Source organism: Neolamprologus brichardi, chromosome 9 (assembly GCF_056152115.1).
Source record: "Neolamprologus brichardi isolate AB-2024 chromosome 9, ASM5615211v1, whole genome shotgun sequence".
NCBI classification, from domain to species: domain Eukaryota; kingdom Metazoa; phylum Chordata; class Actinopteri; order Cichliformes; family Cichlidae; genus Neolamprologus; species Neolamprologus brichardi.
In genome coordinates this window covers 19504871-19528686 of record NC_142112.1, presented here as the reverse complement: position 1 = coordinate 19528686, position 23816 = coordinate 19504871, and the positions used below count along the sequence as shown (strand labels likewise).

The window sequence follows — 23816 nt, the reverse complement described above, 5'->3', positions numbered from 1 at the left end:
AATCAAAGTCATTAGCCAGTGTAATAAAGGGCCTGAGATACAGCCATTCTTCAACAGCCTAACTCTTTTATAACCAACAGATTAAAGTTGATTGGATTAAAATGACATTCTGCCCGTCTGACCTTGGCGGCAGCAGTTAAGTTCATCCAAATTAAATTTCTCCGTAATAAAGATGATTCATTTGTTGCCTGACGTAGTAAATATAAAACAGAAAGGGGGGAAAAAAGAAGAAGAAAAGATTAAGTGACACACGCCAGTGCACAGATGCACAAATGCGCACTAGTACACACACACACACACATATACATGTGTGCGTACAATGTCACAAGCACACAGAGCAATATATCCATGCATGCACTTGTACAGCATGATTGGAGCTGGCAAGCACCTGGGTGCACTTGCAAAAATAGAGACACCCATCTGAGTTAACCCCAAAAAAACAAGGCATGTATTCAAAACCTAGTTTTTAAGGAGGTGGGTGCATCCATGAAAAAATACATAGTGAGACAGTAAAGTGTGCAACAGCATTAGTTTCTTAGTTTGAAATGAAAGGTTGAACTGGTTTATGACCGAGTTTTCCACTGATCTCACAGTCAACCTCATTTGTTACGTGACATGATTACACAGAATTAGTGTATACAATGAATCACACTGTTTTCAGATGTTTCATTAAGTGGAAGGAAAACAACTCTTTTGCAAGAAAGGTTAATACTATTTGTTATGCAAGCAAATCAGGTTGTCCACATAGATATAAAGGATTAACTATGTTCATGTATTTGTACGTGTGTTTGTGTCTGGATTTATCCTTTTGTTATTGCTGTGTCTGCATTACGTAAATGTTTTCCCGAACCTGCTGATTGAGTGTGTCCATCTGCTCCTGAAGGGATCTCATCAGGCTTTTGAAGTGCTCCACTTTTTGTTCACTCTCTCTTAGCAGGTTGTGACTGGCCTGAAGTTCATCTGTTAGTTGGTCAAGAGCCTCCTGTGAATTCTCCCACTGGCCAACCTTTTCCTGATACCGGCGCTCCAGCTCAGCTAGCTCTTCCTTCAGCGAAGAAGCTGCTAACTGCGACTCTCTTAGCTGCCGTTAAAACAGGTAGTCAGACTCAAAATTAAAGGCATATTAGACAAAACGTATGTACGTATTTAAAGGCTATATCGGCCATTATTAACCTTTTCCTGTGAATATTGTAGTTCCTCCTCCAGACGTTCCACGTGCTCTTGCACCCTGCGCTCCTTCTCTATTGCTGCCGTGTATTTCTGCTTAAAAATCGCAGCCGTTTCTTTCTGCTCCTGGGTGTGCAAATTGGCCTCTTTGAGCTCATCCTTGGATTCTTTCAGCTGCTGATTAAGAAGTTCCACCTCCTCCTTCTCCTTATTCAGCTTCTTTTCAACTGTATCAGCCTGAGAGCAAAATCAAACAGAGTACAGATGCTGATGTTGACCTTTGTTTTTCAATAAAGACGATGAAAGCAGTCAAATTTAAAAAGACACAGTGGCACGTGTGAATGTGTGGACAAAAACAATGTGAAGTAGGAAGCAATAAATAATCTCGCAAAACGTAGACTTTTAGATTACATAAACTATTACAGCAGCAACCATCATCATCATTATCATCATGCTAAAATTCAAACAGTGAAACCAAAGTCATTACTCAATGCTTCGTGACTAAACGTGCCTTAAAAAGCTACTTGAACAGACACATGCTAGTTTGTTTAACATGGTGTAATTTACTGCACTGCTCTACAGTAACCTCTGTCATAATGAAAGGGGAACTCAGGAAGTGAAACCGGGCTTAATCCTGCCGTTACACTAGGAATCCTACCGTAGCTCACCTTTCAAGGGGAGAGGTTGAGAAAGTTAAACCCGCTCTAACACTCAGCTTGAGTTCATCCACATTAATCCCGCTGTAATCTGGATCAGAACACGAGGGTTTTACGACTAATGACAGCCAACTAGTTAGATTTCAGCGGTTCACTGCAGCTCGGTTTAACCAGGGATTAACTGGGCCCGCAGGACTAACACTGGATTGAAGGTGGCACGAGAGAGAACTTGCTCATGCAAAAGGAAGAAAGAGACAAACCAGAGGAGAGGAGTCATCGACTCTTACTCTCTGTTTTAGAGTGGAAAGACTGAACAACCTGTGTAGGTGTACGGCCGCGTGCGTGGACTGCTTAAAAGCATTGACTCAGCCCATGCAGCCTCTGTTTTATCTGAGCGTGATGGTGGTGAATGGTGAATGTTTGACGAGGTTGTCTGAGGTAACAGTTTGAAAAGAAATCACACGGAGAAGAACCACACGCTATAAAGTGAGACGTCGTACGTCGGCTTTACATATCAAAGCTGTATTTATTACTTGCTCTACTTGTGTCACTGTATTTCTCTCCTTTAATGAATTCACTATCCTACAGGCCAAACACTAATGGTGGACTTTGCATTTCTCTCTGTTACTGGATGAAAGGCCTCATAACAAGACTTAATGGGGACACTATGGCTTTCTTGTGACCATAATCAGGAGCGTGTGCTTTGGGGAAACAAACAACCCTCATTAAACATGATGGAAAACACATCTGACCCTCATGACCTGACAAGCCTCATTTAGCCTGATGTTTGAGTATTCACTGCCGTCACATGACTACCCAAGTTGACCCTAAGTTGATAATAACTTTATTCTTGGTCTACATTTCCCTATCTGTATTCATGCTTAGTTCCAATTAGATGTGAGAGTTTCACAAACAGTAGAGTCATCGTGTCTTGTTTAGTAATTCAGATGATGTAGATTGGAATATATGTAAGATGACTACAAAATAAAGCTTGTCTGCCGTAAGCGAGTCGGTTTGCCGTTCCTGGCAGAAAACTCTGACTACTTGATTGTCTACCGTGATTTAGAGCGCTCGCACTCAAACGCACAAGTGCATCCGTTTTTTCCTTTTATGTTCCTCATTGGATTATCGCAGTAGATGGCTTTTCTGTTGGATTACGTCTCAGCCGACAGACAAGTGAGCACACAAAAGAGTCGACTTCTGCGCCGTTATGGACCTCCGACTTAAACCGTCCTTGAGCTTTGTGACCTCCGGCTGTCGGTCTTTCAGCCTGCTGTGCATTTGGCCGAGCTCAGAGTTGTTCTGCTTCAGTCGGCTGTGAAGCACGGAGCCGGTCCCCCCTCCGGGTTACGCTTCAATTTTGTGAGCCTGTTTCACGACTTCCCGGTCAGAGTTCAACTGATCCGTAGATTTCACAAGAAGTGAGCAAAGGTGAAGAGGAGAGGAGAGAGTTTCTCTTTACCTGTTGCTCCTTAATACGGAGCTGCTCTTGTAGCTGCTGTTGTTCTTTCTCCTTCTGCTCTCTAAGGTGCTCGATATCGCTGACCTTTTCGCTTAACTGACAGGCCTCTTCCTTGTGCGCTCTAATCGTGCAGTTTAAGTGTCTTACCTCTTCCTCCAGAGCTGTCACCTGAGCCAAAAGAAAGAGAAGAAAAGATGAAAATTGAAAAGGATGGAGACGAGGAAAGCTTTACGCTGGGATACCATGCACATCCAGACAGACAGAAGAGATAGTGAGGGGGTGGCAGTAACCAAAAAGTGAGTGTCAGGTTTGAGTCAGAGAGTTTCCCAGTTTAGTCTCAGGACCAGCTGGGAAAATGTAGGCACAGCAAACATGAATGAGTAACGATTCCCTTTTCCTTAGCTCCAACTTTCGCAGAGCCTTTGAGCAAGGTGCTACACCTCCCATTGCTCTGATGGAGCTGCTCGGTAGCCAACAGTAGAAGACTGCTGCTGGTTTGGGCACTTCCCTTGAGTAGATGTGTGCAACTCTGTGGGTGTAAAGCAAGGAAGTGTTGAAAAAATAGGGGTGATCACTGAACCTAGCCTCGGCATATAAAAGAAAAATAAAAAAAATTGTAGGAGAGAATTGAAAGCCCTAAGACAAATTTCAAACCCAAAAACCAAAACATAATATAAAAAAGAAAGCGCCTTTTTCATAAAATACTGCTTAAAAACGGCCAAATATGCCGTTTTAAGGGGAAGAAAGGTTTCCATTTCTCCGAATTATAATTTTTTAATCTCTAAAAACTGCATGACACAACCAGAAAAGTGAACGCAGACGAGCCACCGCACCTGCTTCTGTGTTCCTCGATGCTTCTGTTCAGCTGTTATCATTTCGGCTCTGAGCTGCAGAATGAACTCATCTCTACTTCGAACCTAAAAACAGAGAAAATTAACAAAATTAATAAAAACGTGCATTTAAATAAGTTGCACATCCTGGCATTTTAGCCTCTCCAGTTCCTTTAATTAAACAGACAGAGAGAGATGGACCTCAAGGTGTGAGGTGTGGAGTTTGTCATGGCTCAGAGCCAAGTCAGCCTCCAGTTTGGCTTTGCTCCGGTCGAGGTGGGCGCACTCTTTGCTTCGGTCCTCCATCAGGACTCTCAGCTCATCCCTCTCCTCACGGAGCTTCTCCAAAGACCTGTCTTTACGAAGCAACTGTTACATTTGCACATAAATTAGCATCCACACCAGGGGAAAAAGCTTTAAATGTCCAAAGACGAACATGTAATGAAACAATATTAATTCTAAACCCACTCAACATTATCCGACAAACAATTAAAAACAGGTTGCTTTAAAAAGTGATTCCATTATCAAATTTCAGTGTGGTTAACAATAATCATGAAAAATGAAACTGATGTTTTTTTTACCTCTTTTTGACACTCTGAGTGTTGTCCCTTACTTTCTGCGAGCTCCTTCATCAGTGTACAAATCTTAACCTCCCTCTTCTGTATCTGTAAGATGAAAGCATTTAATCACACATCAAACACCCATTTTTTTGTTGTTTTTGTTTTTTTAATCGCAAAGCCACAGCCGCTCTCATAAGATTCGGACAAGGGAACGTCGTGTTGAGAACATTCGCTGGCGACTCTGTCACCGTTTACTGAACTCGAGATAAAATATTTGAGTTGTTGTTTTCATATTTGTGTGTTTCAGGTAATGGTGGCGGTGATGGGTGAATGACACTGCATACAGGGAAACGGCTGTTGATGCTTCTCTTGAGTATACGCTACGTCTCACAGTAGCTTGTGTTTGTCTGTTTCCTTGGTGACCTTCCCTAATTACCCACTTCTGCTCGATGCCAAATGAGTATGTGAGCGTATGCGTCTGCATGTCTGTGTGCGCTTTCATGTGGGTGTGATTCCTTACAAGTTTGCCCCGGGGAAATGTTTTGGACATTTTTTGTTCTCATTTCTCTTCTGTACGTGTTCACCGACTTCCTACCTCGCCGCGGTCTTTTTCTCATTGAGGTTGGTGAGAACGGCCAGGTTTGAGTGTCGAGCCAAAAAAGTTTCTTTTTAACTCCGGGATATTTTTGCGATGGCTTATTAACATTTTAAAGATGTTGAAGTTGTTCTTTTAACCTTTCTATGACTGAAACGTGAATGTGATCATCACCAAAACAAAAAACAAAATCAGCGGCCAGTATTTGGGAGTTGAAGACCGAGAGGAATAGGATGCTCTAAATTAGTTAACCTTTTATACATTGACATGAAGGCAAGATTGTATTACTTGATATCTAATCCTGTGTTGTGAGTGATTTTACCACAATATCACTGACAATGCTGACAATAACAATAAGAAAGAAGAAATGCTATGTCTCGATCTAATTTTAACAGCTTATTTGTTATAGTTGAAGCAGACAAGTTTTCACTTCCAATTTGTAAGAGCCTTTCTTTTGGAATTGAGTCAAATGCTCGCTCTCCGTTTCTCTATCCCTCCCCACCTGCTGTCTGTCATCCATGATCTAGGGATCGTTTTGACCAGAGTTGAGGGCTTGTTTGTAACAGTCCAGGGGGATTGATGGAGTTAACTTGGCTCTTTGGCCTCTCACCTCTGGCTGTCGGTGGCCAGGCTCACCAGACGCACTAAACCTGAGCTATGGCAAGTGAAGAAGAAGAAGAAAGAAAAAAAAGCCCTGTGTATACACACCGCTATCCACGCACCAGTTAAATCACACAGGAGCATTCATGTAAACACTTCGACTCATACAAATAGGTAGTACCCTGGTACCGGAGTGATACCGATAGTGTTTTGCATTCCACAGACATCAGATAAAAAAAACATGTGCACACAGACAAAGAAAAAAAAACTGACCAAAGCTTTTATTCATCTTACAAATACAAGTCATTCCACTTACCCATAGCAAACACTGCACACTCTCTTCCTGCCAATTGTTAAACCGTAGCTTGATTTATCTTTGAGTGCGTGCGCGTGCATGAATTCCCAATGTGAGCGTGTGATAGGCAGAATGGATGTTGATAAACACCGGAGGACGTCGTGTCAAAACAGACAACTTGTCAAAACGACACGCTAACTAGGTCAATCACAAAGTTTAAGGAGAAACTTTGGAGTGGAGCTTTGGTTTATGCATATCTCTACCTGGATGTCTATGTGTGTGTGATAAGCTCCTGAACGAATCTGCAGGAGGGGACCTCCAATATCGAAGGTATTTTTAAATCAATGAGCTCTTAAGTGCATCCCAGTCTCAATGTGTTCACACATAACGCACGCACACAACACTCGGCGTAGATAGAATCCCCACTGACAGGCAATGACAAGATAAAGAGAGGGAGGGAAAAAAAGAGGTGCGCAGGTGGGGGGGGGGACAACGACAGGAGGGGGAGAAATAATATTTGAACAGTTGGGGGTGGGTGGGGTAGTGAAGAGGGTGGTGGGGATGAAACAGAGATGTGGCAAGGCAAGAAAAGAAATGAGCAATAAGTGAGATCAAGAGAGAAAGCGAGGCGAGAGAGAGGGAGAAAAAAATCTGTAAGCTTTTCTGACAGTTGTAAAGCGCTGTGACCAGGACCCACGTCTGTCCCTGTCCAACCTTGAAGGCTCGAACAACTTTAGTCAACGCTGCTTACCTTCCACTGTACTGCTCCTACTCCGTTCTTTTGTGTTTGCTTTCACCTCTTTTTGCACTTTAAATAGGAGGGCATCTGAATTAGTTTTCCAAAAGTGCTTCATACACAACGTGTGCGTCCTTGCATTTTAAACTAAAGTCCAAGTGAGGAAGCTGAGGACACCAGGCAGGAGAGTTAGCAGCAGATTAAAAATAAATAGCCACATGCGAGGATTATAGTGCACACGTCTGTTTTGAAACACAGCTTCATTTACTGTTCTTTAGTCTCCACGCACATAGAGTGAAATATTTTAAGATTTACAGTAAAGGGTCTGAAAGGTCGTGCCTCACATATAGCTCTATGGCGAGATTTTGTGGCTTTTACTGTCCAGCAAAATTGCAGCGAACATGAATCCTCAACTCAAGAAATCCCCCGTTCTGCTTCCTGTGCACATTCGTGATCTGTGATCTTTAAAGAAGAGTTTGTGTGCGTGTGCGTGTGTGTCTTTTGGTCCTGGGAAGGTGAAGTAGATTATTTCTACAAAAAAAGCCGCTTGTGATGTTAATGATTTTATTATTGACACAAGGTGGTGGTGATGGTGGGTGGGGAGGGAGGGGGAGGGAGAGACAAGACTTCAACCTCATGTCTCAGTCGCAACAACATGTGGCTGTTCACATGATGTTGATGATGATGTGCGAGTTAGTTAGAAAAAAAGGATTCGGGATTAAAAAGGTAGGAAATTAAAGGGATTAAGGAGGAAGTTGTGCCCGTCCAATTCCTGACAAGCCTGGCTTCATCAAAAGTGTGTGTTTTTAATAAGGCTCTAAATTTAAGACTGGACATTTACATAAAAAAGGGCACACATCTGCTTTTATTTGACAAATTTCCTGTGTCATGTATGTCGTGTTAGTCACAAAAAAATGGAAAAATAGAGTAAAAAAATGTCAACAGCAAACCGTAGATGTCCTGCAAACATCAGTATCAGTGTTTGGCGAAATGTTGTTTTAACAGAAAAAAAATGATACTGCAGGGAGAGGAAAAAAAAGTTAAACAGATGTTTCAGTGGTTTCTTATATAAATCTAATATAAATGCCGTGTCCACGCTGACTTCCCAAGAATTTCGGATAATTAAGATTTTAAAGTGACTAGAGTACTTGTTCTCTGCAGCGAGAGCAGACTGCGTTCTCTTTTTATTCGGAGGAAAGAAGTGCAACTGTAAGTGAGAGGGCGAGCGAGAGCAAGAGAGAGTGAATCAGCAGAGTACATTTAAGATGAAGGAGAGAGTGTTGACAGTATTTGTTCAGCTGTGCTAATGTTTGGACATTTAAAGCCGCGGCGAAAAGAAAAAAAAAAAAAACACTTAATGCAAAGTTCTCCGTTTCATTTATATTTGAGAGGGAGCAGGCGCGCTCGCTCGCGTTCCCGCACACCTACTGCAGCCACCGTCCACACAACGACGGAATGAAGTGTGCATGAGGGAATGCAAAGCTGCAAGTGTGTGCGCCCTTGTGTGGGTGTGCGAGAGAGGGCTTGTAATACATCAGAGAAAACCAGTTTTTGTGCATAAAGCAAGGCCAGATGTGAAGCAGAAACCAGATCCCTGGGCTGAGAGCTGTGGTCCATCCTTTGACTTAACCAGCACAAACATAAAAGACTTAAACACACCCACACGTATACATGTGCACACAGTTGCACGTGCACAGGTAACTGCATGGAATGTATGTGCGCGACAAAACACATGAGCACAAAACCGTTTTAGAAATTATTTAAAACTCTCCTGTATGTGACAGCTTAGCTTCGGTGACTTGTTTTTAAGGAGTTGAACTTCAGTGCAGCTGCTTTCATCGTGAAAATGAACTGCTGTGCACCCCCTAATTAAATTTCTTAAATTTACCCAAACTCCCATACATGAGCTACAGAGGAGCATTTTTAAATGGGCGCTCTAATAAATGGCTGACTACTGTAACAATAGACTCGCGGATAGCCAGCAAAATTCTGAACTTAACCTTCACCCAAAAAAATACGTTGAAAAAGTGTATTGTCAGTGAAGAGGCATCCCAGTGACAAGGACCGAACCTCATGTGCTGTGTTCTGTTTTTTACAATTCCGAGCCCTTGAAATTTCCCAACGGCTTTGGGAAAGGTATCTTTGCAACCTGGTTAATTGAAGGTTAAACACAAACCACTAAGCACTAACATATGCTTTTGGTGTATCGTATAAAGGGCAGAGCAGGACAAAAAAACAGGTCTAAGAAGCAATGTTGCACATGACCACGTGATTTCCCAGCTTCGCCACAATCCCAGCAGTAGTGAAGCTGAAATCCCATTTTAGCGGAACAATCAAAATTTTTGCCAAGTCTGTCTTCATCAAAAGTATGTGTTTTTAATAAGGCTCTAAATATCAGAACATCCTATTACCCATTATCTAAAACCTTATTATCAGCACTATTGTAGAAATAGACAATGCCTGTCACAGTGAATATTACATTTGAAAATTTCATATTTAAATGAATCCCTCACCTACGCGACCCATCTTATCAGTCCCATTGTGGGGAAAGACAATGCATTACATTAAAGTGAATATTATATTTAATCTCCCATCCAGTAGAAATTTCGTATCTCTAGATTAACCTTTTTTTTTTCTTCCAACGTGCCCGCTTTCTGTAGAAACTCTTGCTTTAATGGTGAGGTGGAAAACTCGCCTTTAATGTACCAATTGTCAACAATTTGAGGGGGAAAAACACGCTCACGCTTCGGTTTAATTGTAAAACAACAAAGTCAAACAAAGGAAAGATTTTACAAGAATTCACATTTTAATATTTGAAGTAAGACCTTGGAGACGAAGCTGATTACCTTCTTTTCACTGGTGCGATGCTCGAGAGCTAATTCCAGCTGTAGACGTTCAACCTCTTTGCTCGCATGGTGCAGCTGGCCTAAGATCTGCTGTCTGTCTGCATTCAGGTTGGTGGTGGTCTGATTCAGGGCATTCGTGATATCACTTAACATACCCTCACTTATTCGTAACTGCAAGGTTAGCAGAGACAGGAAGAAAGGCAAGGATGATGATCTGAAAGTACTGTTTGAGGTTAGGACCTTTAAGCCCGCCAACAGACAAAAAGAAAGCTGCGGTGGACCAAAACGCAAGGAGAAGAATGAGCGACCCATTGCAAGCAAATACAAATAAGAGAGGTGGGAGATGAAAGTAAAATTTAGAGACGTTTGCTTCAGTTTTTTCTCCGTACAAGTGAAAGGGAACATCATAAAGGCTTTGTGCCAGGCTAGGGACCCCTGCAATTACCGCTTTGACTCGGGACCAATAAAACTGCTTGACTACTCGTCATAAAGTTGTAGGACGCTAACCGGAGCAGTGCTTCTGAAACCTGGAGGCAGCGCTCTCACTGTGTTGTGATCCTTTTGTATCTCTTCTACATCAGATGCATCAAAAAGCTTTTCATTAAAAGAAAAAAAAAAGCATCACATGATGTTTAGCTGGGCCACGGCCCCTTTTCTTTGTAACATACAAAATCACGCCGGGCAACAGAAAGCAACCTGTTTATTTTCAGACACTTACTTAAACCTTTGACACCGCAAATTTTCAAACTCGGCCCCAGAACATCAGTAACATGATGAAATGAAAATACAGTGTTACACTTATCGCATTTAAGCTGCTGGCGCCTTCTGAATACACCAGTGATGTCAAAAAGGTAATAAGGAAATTAAGTTAGTGTTAGAAAAGTAAGGGCATAAAGTCAGCATCTAAGAGCCGCGCTGCTTTTATGTTGAATGTATTTCATTTAGCTGGCTGACAGGCACCCACCATGCTAAAACACTAAGGAGCAGACAAATGACTTGGTTTGGCCAAGGACACAGTAAATAGGTTAATTTAAGCCTAAAACACATCACTGCCACGCGCCACTCTGATATACCTAGAGGGGTGAGAGGAGGAGGAGGAAAAGAAGAAGAGAATGAAACAGAGAGGGAGCGAGAATAAAAATAAAGAGAGGGAGTGAGAGGACAGTGAGAGAAACCTAAAGGCCATTCCATTCATCATGCGTACGACTCTTTAATGTTCACATTCATTACCACTGATTCTCATTGGGGCAAAAGAGAGAGAGAGAGGCTGGACAAGGGAGATGAGAGAGGAAAAAGACAACAAAGGAAGCAAAAAAAAAAAGAATGATCTGAAGAAAAATAATTAATAGAAAAGAAAATCAAGCCAGCATTTAACCCCTCCCCCCCATCTTGTTCCTTCTAATGGCTAAGTGATATTCACACAAACATGCTTCTTTAATGTACGAGGCTACCCTCTGCGGAGCTAAGATGGTGGGGATGAGTTATTAAATATGGAGAGAGGGCAAGAGAGGAAAGGCGGAGGAGGAGGGGAAGAAGGACTGATGATTAACTGTGAAGGAAGTAAAAAATGAGGAGAATTCCCCGATGTACCTCGCTGGATTTGATTTAGAGAACGGTGCCCAGTTCTGCTCCTTGTTTAAGAAGATCTCCTCTCCTCTGTGTGCGAGCGTGTGAAAGACGGAGCGTGCTTACCCACTGTGCTCTGCCGTGTGGCTGGGCTGTCTTTGAGGATGGCATTCTAGTTTTTCTCCTTTATGACAAATGTTCTCTTCAGAGACTTCTATGTGACTCGCAAACTAACCACATCCTGGGCGAGGGGCTTCGCATGAGCCTCCACAGCTTGGAGGTTTTCTACCTGCAAATAAAAAAGTGCTCAGGGGCACCCTTTCGCCTCAATCGAAGATTTCCCGTAGTGTTTGCGAAACTACCAACAAGATGTGGTGGTTTCAGTTACAGAAGATAAACAAGATGTTCGTTTCAAGTAGTGCTGACACTTTGTGGATTTTTATTTTTATTTTATTTTTGTTTGAGCAACCGGGTCAGGATTTCTGGAATGATTGTTGCTGAGTTGTATTTCTGTAATGTATTTTTTGGCTCTTTAAGCACGACTTTTAAGTGCTGTTTGCATTCATTACATTCAAGAGAGGGCAGGCATTTCTACAGCCAATATTCCCAGTGATTGGTAACTTACACCATATAAATAGCAGTACGGGCCAGAGATGTCATGATCCCTGGCTTTTTGTGCCAGGTTTTTGAGTTGCGTCTTCGGGTTTATTATTTAGTTGGGCTTCTTTACTCTACTTAAGCTCCTACATTTTGAGTTATGATTTTCTCATTTTTGTTCTATGTATATTTATGTTTTAGCTCATTAGTTAGCATTTGTGCTTAGTTCCCACAGTGTTTTCTCTCACTTTTCTTTAATCTGATTCTAATGTAGAACGTTGTGTGTTTCTTTGTGTTTAGTTTTGGGGTTGTGAATTCTTAAGTTATAGATTAATGGCAGGTTTTTCCGTTACTTTTAGTTCTTTCTGTATTTCATATTTTCCAGTTGTCCCTCTGTCTTGCTCTGTGTTTATGCCTTGGTCCCCTTGTGTTGCCTTGTTCTGTTCATCTTGTTAAGTAGTAATATTCAGATTAGTATTCGTCTTCTTTGGCTATTCCCTGATGTGCCTTCAGCGTGTGCTCTTCTGCTTCCTTGTGTTTTCTTGTGTTGTTGTAGTTCTCTGGGTTATGGTTTTGTTTGGATGTCTAGTAGCAGGTTTGGAATTTTATCAGCTTTTATTAGTCTTTTGCATTTGGATCTGCCACCTTGGATCTGGTCAGAGGGCCCGGTGGCGCCAGTGTCCGGCAGCCTCGCCTCTGTCAGTGTGCCCCAGGGTGGCTGTGGCTACAATGTAGCTTGCTATCGTCAGTGTGTGAATGTGTGTGTGAATGGGTGGATGACTGGTTGTGTAAAGCGCTTTGGGGTCCTTAGGGACTAGTAAAGCGCTATACAAATACAGGCCATTTACCATTTACCTCCACACTACAATCCATAGCCTATTGTAGCACAAAGGAATTTCATCAACTTGAACTTGGGGTGAACTGTCTCTTTACCAGCAATTTATGATTTCATTCATACGGACAGCCAATTTAGGATTTACCTAACTTACTTAGCATGCATGTCTTTTGACTGTGGAAAAAATCTGAATCTGAGAAACCTTGGCAAGCACCAGGAGCATGAACATACAAACTCTATGTGGAGTTTGCATGTTCCTGGAGACCAGGAGAAGCAAAACTGCTAATCACTGCACCACAGTGCCACTCTAAGTAACTGTTGGTGTGCGTTACTGTACATGAATTTGCGCTTGAGCAATTACTGATACAAAAAGACCAATAATTTCAGAGGAAGCAGACAGTGGGTGAACTCCTCACCCCAAACATGAATGTGAGTGTGTGTGGGCCCGTGGTTCAGATCCCCCTTAAATCAAAGCCTCTATTCATTGGGACTCAGTTAAATGGTCCTGTGTTAGATTAGCAAGGAAGCTCCGCAGAGAGTCGCAGCAAACACACTTTGAGATACCATACCATACCTTTGTATGCACGCGCACGCACTAGTCGAAACGTCTACATATTTTTATTTCTGGATGATTTAAGATCACGTCATAACAAGATGCAGATATAACCATAAAAAAAATATGGAGCTAAAGACACACTCAAAGTGAACATGGCCACCAGGAGCAGACTGCGGCTAGGGGCATGTGTCTTGGTGCAGTCACAACCTACCTCTGCCTCCTTAAGTGAGCCTCCCAGAAACACTTCCTAGCATTAATATGTCCCACCCAACACAGCGCAACAGTGAGTTAAAGGTGGTCATCAATGCAGTTAAATTATCTAGAGCTTTGCTAATAGATGGTAACAATTATAAGCAATGGGCCACCCAGTATTATTGCAATAATGAATTAAAATCTCTCTTTTATCTGGATTATTCGCCCCAGTTTTTTGTGTGACTATTGGGAAATAAGTTTTACAAAAACTAGGACAATAACGTGTTCATTTCAGCGCTTCAACCAAGTTCAACATATTACACCAGAGAGCAAAAGTTCTTTATGTTAAACCATCTACGGCGCAAGAGGGATTTCAAATGAAAAATGGACATTTGGCAAAAGAGCACATTTTTACACATTTTAAATATTATTGCCATCAATGTTAAACCAAGTAAAAGCAATAAGATCTAATTAAAAGTCAGCTTCTGTAAATGTTTTACTATACTTACTTATGACTGCAATCCGGACTGTTCGACAATAGCCATATTTCACATGCAAGACACAATTAAAGGCAGTGTTCTGTGTCAGCTTAGTTACTAGACAAAGTCTTCGCTAATATCCAATATTAAAACTCGAGAAATATAACGTTTTAAAGGCTTATATACCGGTGATAGCTGCGCAAAAGAAGCTTGGACTCATGGTAAAGTGCCCAGGAGCCAAAAGGAAGAGCGATGTAAAGTGACTGATAGTCTTTATTCCTGTTATCTAGTGCCAACATCATGGTGTTTTTTGCTCTCGTGAACAAGTAGAGACTGAGTATTATTTTTGCAGCAGCAATCAAGCCTTTCTTGGAAACAAAGTCACATTTACCCTGGAAAAACATCCAAATTTGAGTTACTCACAGGGCTACAAACAAGGTAATTCAAAAAGCCTATGTTGTCACATCTAATTTGTTATGAGTCTGTATAACAGGATGTTGACATTTTCTTATTCCCACTCACTGCGGGTCAGGCCTGTTGATCCAGCTAGTTAAAGATCTCAGTGTCTGCCAAAATCCCTCCTATAGCTCAAGGTCTTTACAGGTCTGACTTTCTCCATAATATTGTTACATAATTAATACATTAGGGTCATTTTTTTCCCATCTCCAAATCTGCCACCATCAGAGATGATTAAAAGTTCCCATGTGGTCTCTGTGAAGTCTTAATTCTCCAGCAGAGGAGTATAGGACCTTGGCTGAGAGTCCGGAAGAAAGAATATCAGATTTGTGATTTTATTTCAAATGAGTGCTTAAGCCCTGGACTTTCATATTAGTAGAGCTCCTATTGAGAGAGAAACCTCAATCTGATCAAGTCTCATTACTTTAGCAATCAAAGTTTCGCCCCTGGGGTCCACCCCTCAACTCCTGCCTCCCACCTCCTCCCGTCTGTCCTTTTTTTTTTCTCCCCCTCTGCTCACCATCATACATTTCTGCCACCAAGGCAGAGAAGAAGAGAAAGGGAGAATGGCTTGCGCAAATCCTTGATTGGCCAAAGTCTATCCTCCATCTAGGATTACGAATAGAAATGGAACATTTGAGGACAAAGGAAGGAGGGGTAAGATGGGAAGAGACAGAGAAGGAAGAAAGAGATAGATAGTGTGTTAGGGAGAGATGTGAGTCGCAGAGTTATGGGCACAGAGAAAGACAGAGAGAGAGAGAGAGAGGGTGGCTAATATAATTGAATTAAAAAGATGGAGCGGGGCCATTTCTAAGCAGGTGGGAGTGTGGAGTGAGAAAGAGCAGGCGAGATATTAACTTCTAATAAAAGAGAGATTAGAAAGTGGCTGGGAGGACTGCTCTGTCTTTACCTGTGGGAGTGACGGCCCCCACATAACCTTTCACTGCAATATGCACACTGATATTGGCCACCATATTATGAGCATGCTACACACAGACAGACGAATACATGAGCATCCACGCGCGCACACGCACATTTTCACCTCAAATAACCACACACACACAGTGCATACAGTATATATACACACATATATGCAGGAATATACGACATTTGATGAGACGTACAAGCGGGCGCACACACAGAGTGCATTATCAGCTCTCAAGCAGTGATCCAACAGGCAGCAGCTATCAGATAATGAAGACGCAGCTCTTTGGGAAGCTTCTGCCATACAGACAATTAATTAACTAATTGGTCTAATGAGCTTGTTAATGCCACGCTTTTTTTGGCAGCCTGTGTGAATACATTAACGAGGCTAATTCAATTAAACAGGTGCAGATTTCACAGCTGCCTCTCTCATGAGCATGAATGCACACGAGCGCACACACACACACACAAATCCTACAGGTGTTGTGTACATGCTCGCTTCATTTGACTCTGACGTCTTTCTCAGCAAAAACCTTGGCATTCGATCAAAAGCATAATGATATGCAGATCAAGTGGTGTGTACTTGTGTGTGTGTGTGTACGTCAGTCAGTGCTTGTGCCTCAATGGGCCGGTGTGCCTTTGAATCAGAAGTACAGCTCAATAAGCTCTACTAGCAATGGTAATCTGTATAATTGAAAGGGTATAAAATAAGTGGGTGGAAAAGTGATTGAAGCGCTAGGATGGCGTAGTTAAATTAGCTAACAGAATCCCAGGGGTCAACCAATAATGTTAGCCAAGGGTTCACAGTGCAATACAATTCATTTACTCAAAAGCTTTTCAGTACTGTATGTTTATTTGTGTACTTATGTGTTTGACCAAAAAAGACTATGACCCGGTGTTAAAAACACTAAGCATGTCTTCTCTTGAAGTTACTCTTTCCCATTTCTTGGCAGCCTTCGCTCACAAACGCTCTTACTGCGAAGCAGCAATTCATTATAGATAAATAGGACTCATTCATTGAAGAATCTGTAAAATGTCTTTAAATTTTATACAAACATAAAAGAAGCATTTGAAGTATGTGCTTGTGTACCCTTTGCGTGCATTTTACCTTTTGCCTCGTTCCATTTAGCTCGTCAGTTAGTTGCTTCATCCTCGTCTCTTTCTCCTCCGCCCTTCTCTTGAAACGATTGTGGAGCTTGTCTTTCAAATGCACCATTTTGGCCTTGGTCTGGAGCAGAAAGAACAGTATTATTTAGTCATTGTCATAAACTGGAGTCAAAGTGTTAGTCAGTTCACTTTTAACGTTGCTTGTTCCGTTGTTAAAATTGATAGAGAGAAGCGGTTATGAGCAAAAGTGTTGTCGATTTTTTAAAAAGAATCAAAATAGTTTTTTCATTTTTCAAGAATGTGAAAAAGTTTCACATTCTTGAAAAATGTCACACTATGATTTTGTCACAGTGATTTTCTTGCTCTGCACACACATTAATATGTTTATACACTTAGATTACATTATAATGTACATGCAAGCATAGAGACTGCCTCAAGGCTAAACTCATGCACAAATGCAAACAAACATTGGAGAGCTCGACTGATGACACGGGGCTTATCTAATGTGAGGTCAACAAGCGACTGTGCTTTTCTTGTGTGTGTGCAGTGTATATGCACGGTGATTTAATGGGTTGTTACACAGATACAACAGACGTTCCCTCACAGGAAGACTAAAGCACTAAGATTCAAGCCAGAGTACGGTTCTGAACTTACCAGTGACTAATGTATTGCTAATCACTCAATATTTAATCCATACATGAAAAGAAAGAGCAGAAAGTTTGATTTTTTTTACACTATCACACGATGGGAAATCACTAATTGCTGGAATATTTTGTAACTGGCAGAAATAGTGTTAACTAAACTTGCCGGGAGATGATAACACTGATTAATTTTCTCCAGCTTCATCATATCCACCCCTTTCCCCTATACATAAGTCTGCTTTCTCTCCCTCCCCCCAATCCCCTTCAGCCATTACTGAATACTAAATCAGACCCCCCCCCCCCTTTTTTTTTAAATTTCCACACAACCTAGTTTCATTTTTCTCCTTGTGTCATTTAGCCTTGACATAGCATAGCATCTTATGCGTTAGGTATGGCTGATGTGAATTTATTGTTATTGTTATCTTTTTTCCATTTGCTGCTTGTCTGTCCAGCTGTATGCTATGCATGGCTAAATCATTACCTGTGCATGTGGTACAGATATTGATTCCCACCATTAGTAATTTGCAGTAAAATCTTGACAGTTCGACGTGCTAACACAGCTGTGTTTAAGAACCAAACAGCACCAAAAGTGTTCTTTTCGTCAAAGCACAAATATCGCCAGAGGTATTTTGTGTAATGTTTGTTTCTTGTAGATAATAATGAAGTCTGTGTTTGAGAGTACACCCCATGTATGTTTGTGTGTACATGTTAGCTAGGGAGAAGGGAAATAGAGGTGATTGTATACAGCTACAGCGTGTTTTCTGCTGATTTTTGCCATTGCATTCTGCTGCTTATTGACACATATTAAAGCTGTAGCTGCTACACAACTCCAAACACAGCTTGAAGTTTATACCACAAATGTAAACAAGATTCGTCTATGTACAGTAATGAATATTCCTATTATCCTTGAGTAAATAAAATCCCAATGAGCAGTGATCTTAGCATCTTAGCTTTGGCTAAAACCTCTATGGGAGGGATTAAAACTTCCTTAATGCATGAAAAACCTTGTTTTGTGTGTGCAGATCATCATCAGTAAGTGTCCCAACTGCAAATAAAATCACATTCTCTTTAACAATCTCAGTAGCCCACACCAAAAAAAATCTCCCGTTTTGTTCTTCTTCTTCATCATCATCAATCCATACAACTGTTAAAAATCAAAAAACTAAAGCTGAGCAGAAACCGTAACATGTACAATTTGGGCGTGCTCACTGGGTTTTGTCAGCGCGAATAAATATTCATTTATTCTTATGTTTTTCAACAACGCTTTTCTATCCTACCACTAGGCTTCCTTGTCCTGCACTTAGAGAACTTGGGCTGCTCTAAGGTTCTGGGTTTTCTTCTCTTAAGTTGTTGTGTCTTCCTGTCATCATATTACTTCTCATCACCTGCTTGCATAGCCTGGAACCTCGCCCTGGAAACTGGAAGTGGGAAGTGATTTGGAAAAATGAGGGCAATAAAAAAAAAAGCACAGGGATGAATGGAGAGATGTGATATAAGGTTATATGCTAACCCAATCAGCAGGCTGCTGTTTGCCGACAGTATAATCAACATATCGGCCTAATGTCATTACAGCTATATGAGAAATAATATTGCGTGAAATGATATTGTGCGGCACATGCGTGTCTGTGAGGCGCACACATGAACTAGCTCCCACGTCCACATGTATGTAGCCCCCAGCACTTCTTTGGCACAAAAAGACACAAAGATGCAAAATCGTGCATGAATGCAGACATGGCGCAAAAGACTGTCCTTATCGAAAAAACAATTTCAGGATGATTCATTAATTGATCACCTGATGGTTTTCATTGATTACATAAAAAAAAATACAATTATAATATTATTTTATCCCATTGGTAATTCATTTTTCAAGATTTTAAACAGTAAAACCAAATTTATCAGGAAAAATAGATCACTTCAAATTTAATTACTGTTTTTATTTCATGTGCACAGCATGCGCACGTGTATATATTTGTACAGTCACACAAAAAGGATGCCCACTGGCTCTGACACAAAAGGATATTAGTTAGTGTGTGGCTTCCATATCCTGAATGCATGAGGCTGCTGATGGCCTCTATTGATGGACACTGGCGTGAAGCCATCACTCAAGTTATGGAGCTTTAATTGGAGACAGCATAAAACGATAAACCAAGAAACATGCATGGCTGAACAGCCCAATGTAAACCATTAATCATAGCATAGGCAAAGACAAGTGGCTGCCGCATACACACGTGTGAGCAGCTGCAGCGGTGCACGCAGACTGCTCTCGCACCACACACCTTGCATATGTGTGCATGAGACACACACGCACGCACACACACACACACACACACACACACACACACACACACAGCAGAGACAAGAGACCCAGTCACATATTCTCATGATAGATGACCCATTTAACTTTGATTTCTGAGAGAAATGAGCTTGCCAGTGATACAGGGTTACCCCACACACACACACACACACACACACACACACACACACAGAGGCGCATACACTTACTCACTCATTCATGATATACATTGATACTAAACATGGGTTACATATATAAAGTCACACAATGCATTCAGTTTATATGCAAATAAGAGTTTGCTTTATTTTGCAGACCAGTGTGCAGTCCCTCTCTCCCACATGTGCACACACACACACACACACACACACACACATTTACTCTGCCTCGTATTTGCATGTAAAGCCTTATAATATGAGGATGATTTGTGATGTAAGCAAGAAGTAAATCGTTCAGCTGTGTCTATCATACCTCTGCTCTCCTTTCAAATATGACTACTCTCTCTTACTCTCTCTCACACACACACACACATACAGAAACTAACACAAAAAGACAGACATATTATATGTTTTCATAACATTTGATGGTGTTTTTTTAATATTATATTATATTTTTTTACCTAACAGCTGTAATGCTTGGGAAACAAGTCACCAGTGTCAGCACTAAAAGTTAGTCCCAAACAAGTTAAACAGTGCGTCTCAAATCTTTTTAAACAGCTGAAATTGAATTGCCTTGAAGCTCTTTTATTACTTAACCGCTGCAGCTAATTAATACTGACTTCCACATGCAACCTGGCGATGAAAAATCAGAGAAATCCTGGGACAGTTACGGATCTAGGCGAGGGGGGGAGTGTTTATTGGATAGCAACTGGAGTAGGTAGAGATGTGATTAATTTGAAGAGGGAAGGCTGCATTGAGGAATTTCCTGAAAAGATGAATCCTCACATTTAAAGGGAATATGAGAAGTGACTGCTGCTCTGACTGAAGCGAGAAGACAATTCTTCCAAATGGGAGAGAAAAGAAGAACTAAGGAAGCCCAAGGTCTCAGTGTCAGTGGGTTGACCAATTCAGTAGGCTGACATGAAACCGGAGGAAGACAGAGATGACAAATATTTCACATTTATTTCTTTTTTTAACTTAAAAAAATTGAATTTTTTACCTCATGTGCCTGCTGTCAAATACTCAAACATTTCTTTTTCACCTTTTATACAATAACTAATTATCTCTTGTAAAGTTATATTGTTGCAGTCCAGGCCTTTTCACATTTGGTCCTTGATTGCAAATGCTAAAATTCGACTACACCTTACTACAGCTGCTGTCCAGTGACATATGAGACAGTGTTGATATTTAGACAGATGGATGGTATAAATAGAGGGATAAAAACCTACCAAATGCACACAAACATATAACATGTGCACACGCACACACACATACACAAACGCACGTTCCATACAGCAGGCTGCAGCCCCTCAGCGCTCCTCTGTCCTCACATGCTTGGTTTCCCCATCTAATTGCTGCCATTCGTCAGTGTGTGCGCGCGTGTGTGTGTGCACATGTGTGTGTGTGCGTCTGAATTCATTTGTGTTTTTTGTGTTCCCTTCATAATTTTGTCTGCGTGCATTTACAAACAAGCACGGTGAAAACAGAGAAAGTAGCATCATCAGACAGACAGGTAAGACTGGGAAAAGGGAGAAAGACAGAAAGATACAGAGGCAGACACACACACACACACACAGAGCTGTCACAGTGCCATAGGGCATACAAAACCTGTCAGCGTTTAAAACTACCGGCTTGTACCCTGCCTTGCCAATTGGAATTAGTCTCACATCATATGCCAGTTTCTTTGTCAAAAGCAACAGCTATTTTATTCTTACTACAACTAAACACAACAGTTTAAATACAATCAGAATCACTTCACTAAGTACCATAAAAGTCGGCATATTTGTTATTTCCCGAGTCAGTTTTCGCATGGTTCAGAGATTGAGAATTTGATTGTGCATATAAGAAATGCCGTTGCACACAGTGAGGCACGTTAAGCAACAAGGAATAAAAAAAATGCACAAATGAAACAAAAGGCCACAAATGAATACAAATCGATATTTGAGATCACTGGCTAAGAAGCTTCCAAATAATACTTGAATACTTTCTTTTTTTGATTGAAGCGAATAAAAAAAAAAATCGAAGTGCCTGAAACATGCTAATTGCAACGTAACTTGATATGTGATGTTGACATGTTGACATTTTCGTATATAAACAACTGAGACTGATTGCACTCCTTTGTGCAATCATGAAAATATGTGCTGAAGAGTAGAGCTGTTTATGTTCCGTATGGCCAGTGTGTGTCTGTGAAATTATATGACAGTGTCTCTCTCTCTCTCTTGCATGCTTTCTCTCTTTCCCTTTATATTTAATAAGAAGGTCAACATTATTATGTGTTTTTTTCCCCTTTCATGTGTGAGTGTGTGTGTGTGGGTGGGTGGTTGGGTGAGGGGGGTGTTCAACATGATAATTTGTCAGTTTATGTTGTGAGGGGGTAAACAGATAAGCAATCCACAGCACAATCCTTCATCCTGCTCTGATTATAAATCAGCTGGAGCTCTCAGAAGCAATCAGCAAGAGCAATCTGCAGCCGGCACAGACACCTTATCAATCAGAGGGGGCCATCACACTGTCACACTCACGCGCGCGCACATAAACTCCCATATTTGTACGGTCCTGCACCTGCACTCACCTACGCATACACTTCGACATAGACACAGGTATGCCCCAATTGTAATTCTGCATCCCTACCCTGCAGTCTCTTCTTTTAAAACTTCCATCTCTGTTTTTTTCCGCCTCTCGTGAAACAGGATCACAACAAGTGAGTCGCAACAAGAGTTTCATCCAGCCAGCTGCCTGGCGGCCACAGAACCGTGCCTAGCGAGACACATCACTCCTAATTACAGTCTGATATTAATAACAGAGAAAAATATTAATCTTGGAGGTAAACACTAAGCCGCTTAAAGGAAAATTGCAAATAAATCAGATTATCTTATAGGAATATCCTCCAAATAGGCCAGGGGGGTAATGAGAATCCTAGGCCCAACCTCTCCCTCGCTCCCGCCTTCTCTCTCTCTTTGTCATTTCCCACTCCCCATTCTCTTGCAGGATTGAAAAAGGTGTGACTGCGTGTACGTGTCTGGGTGTGTGTTTGCGAGCACGTCTGTGTATTTATAAAGCCGCAGTATGATCCACCGCCTCAATCCCACCCCACCAACTCCACCACCACTGGTGTCACCTGCCTTCTTCTTCTCTCTTACCGAATACTGCTGTATTCATTTTTCACCTCCAATTTTATTTGGGTTGGGGTATGGTGGGGAGGGGTGTGAGGGGGGCGCCGCCGAGCAGATTCAATTAGGTTCTGTGATTGGGCCGCTGGCATTCAACGAGGTCATGGAAAGGTTAAGGAATTCAGTGGCACAAACATGATTATAGCTCTGTAGCATTTGATCAGAAGTAAGGTTTGTCACGTCAAAGTGGAGCTCCTCTATTTCTTGCACCGGGACCACCAGTTTGGCCAGAGTGTTATGTGAGAACGGCTCCAAGTGCCGATTCGTCCAGTGACTGCTAATTGCATGCAGAAGACGATGAATAAACAGCACGTTTGGAGATATATACAAAGATATACAGCAGGATTTATGTATAACTCTGTCTTAGAAATACAAAAAATCCTTGAACTCAAGAAAGTTTCATTGTTCTATCCCAAATGTGAAGCATGTGAAGTATAATTTTGGGCTGTTTTGCTGCCTCGAGTACTACAGAACTTTTCATTACTGAGGGGAAAATGAAAGAAGTCCAAGTCTATCACAATATGTTACAGGATAGAGCTGCTCAACAGTTAAAGCTCAAGCTAGATGCTGGGTGACGCAAAAGGACAAGGAAATAAATTGGCAACTTAACAGCTCAGTTTCTGAGCAGCCCACTCAGAACCAAAGCCTTGAACAATATTGTGGACAACTTCAAGTAAGCTGGTCACATTGGACAAGAAAATGGCTGAGATGAAGCATACGGTAAATAGTCCAAATGTTGTGTGGGACCCCAAACCCTGTTTTTTGTGGTTATTGCTGTACTTGGAAGTTCCATCCATCCATCCATCTTCATCCGCTTTATCCGAGGCCGGGTCGCAGGGGCAGCAGCCTAAGCAAAGAGGCCCAGACCTCCCTCTCCCCAGCCACCTCCTCCAGCTTATCCGGGGGGACACCAAGGCGTTCCCAGGCCAGCTGAGAGATATAATCTCTCCAGCGTGTCCTGGGTCTGCCCCGGGGCCTCCTCCCGGTGGGACATGCCTGGAACACCTCACCCAGGAGGCGCCCAGGGGGCATCCTTGTCAGATGCCCGAACCACCTCAGCTGGCTCCTTTCGATGTGGAGCAGCAGCGGCTCTACTCT

At 41.8% G+C, this 23816-nt stretch overlaps 1 protein-coding gene across 2 annotated transcripts in view; it reads right to left on the bottom strand.

The window, feature by feature from the left end:
- LOC102798253 (uncharacterized) overlaps positions 1-23816 on the bottom strand; it is a 90779-nt gene that overhangs the window by 35598 nt on the left and 31365 nt on the right. The window contains exons 7-14 of one of the 2 annotated variants that reach the window (XM_006794688.3): positions 16461-16580; positions 9748-9918; positions 4697-4780; positions 4317-4484; positions 4119-4202; positions 3286-3453; positions 1174-1404; positions 851-1081 (exon numbers count right to left, since the gene is read on the bottom strand). In XM_006794688.3, the coding sequence (XP_006794751.2) occupies positions 851-1081; positions 1174-1404; positions 3286-3453; positions 4119-4202; positions 4317-4484; positions 4697-4780; positions 9748-9918; positions 16461-16580 (1257 nt within the window). The remainder of the gene's footprint in view (positions 1-850; positions 1082-1173; positions 1405-3285; positions 3454-4118; positions 4203-4316; positions 4485-4696; positions 4781-9747; positions 9919-16460; positions 16581-23816) is intronic. The other variant, XM_006794689.3, reaches the window with a different exon arrangement.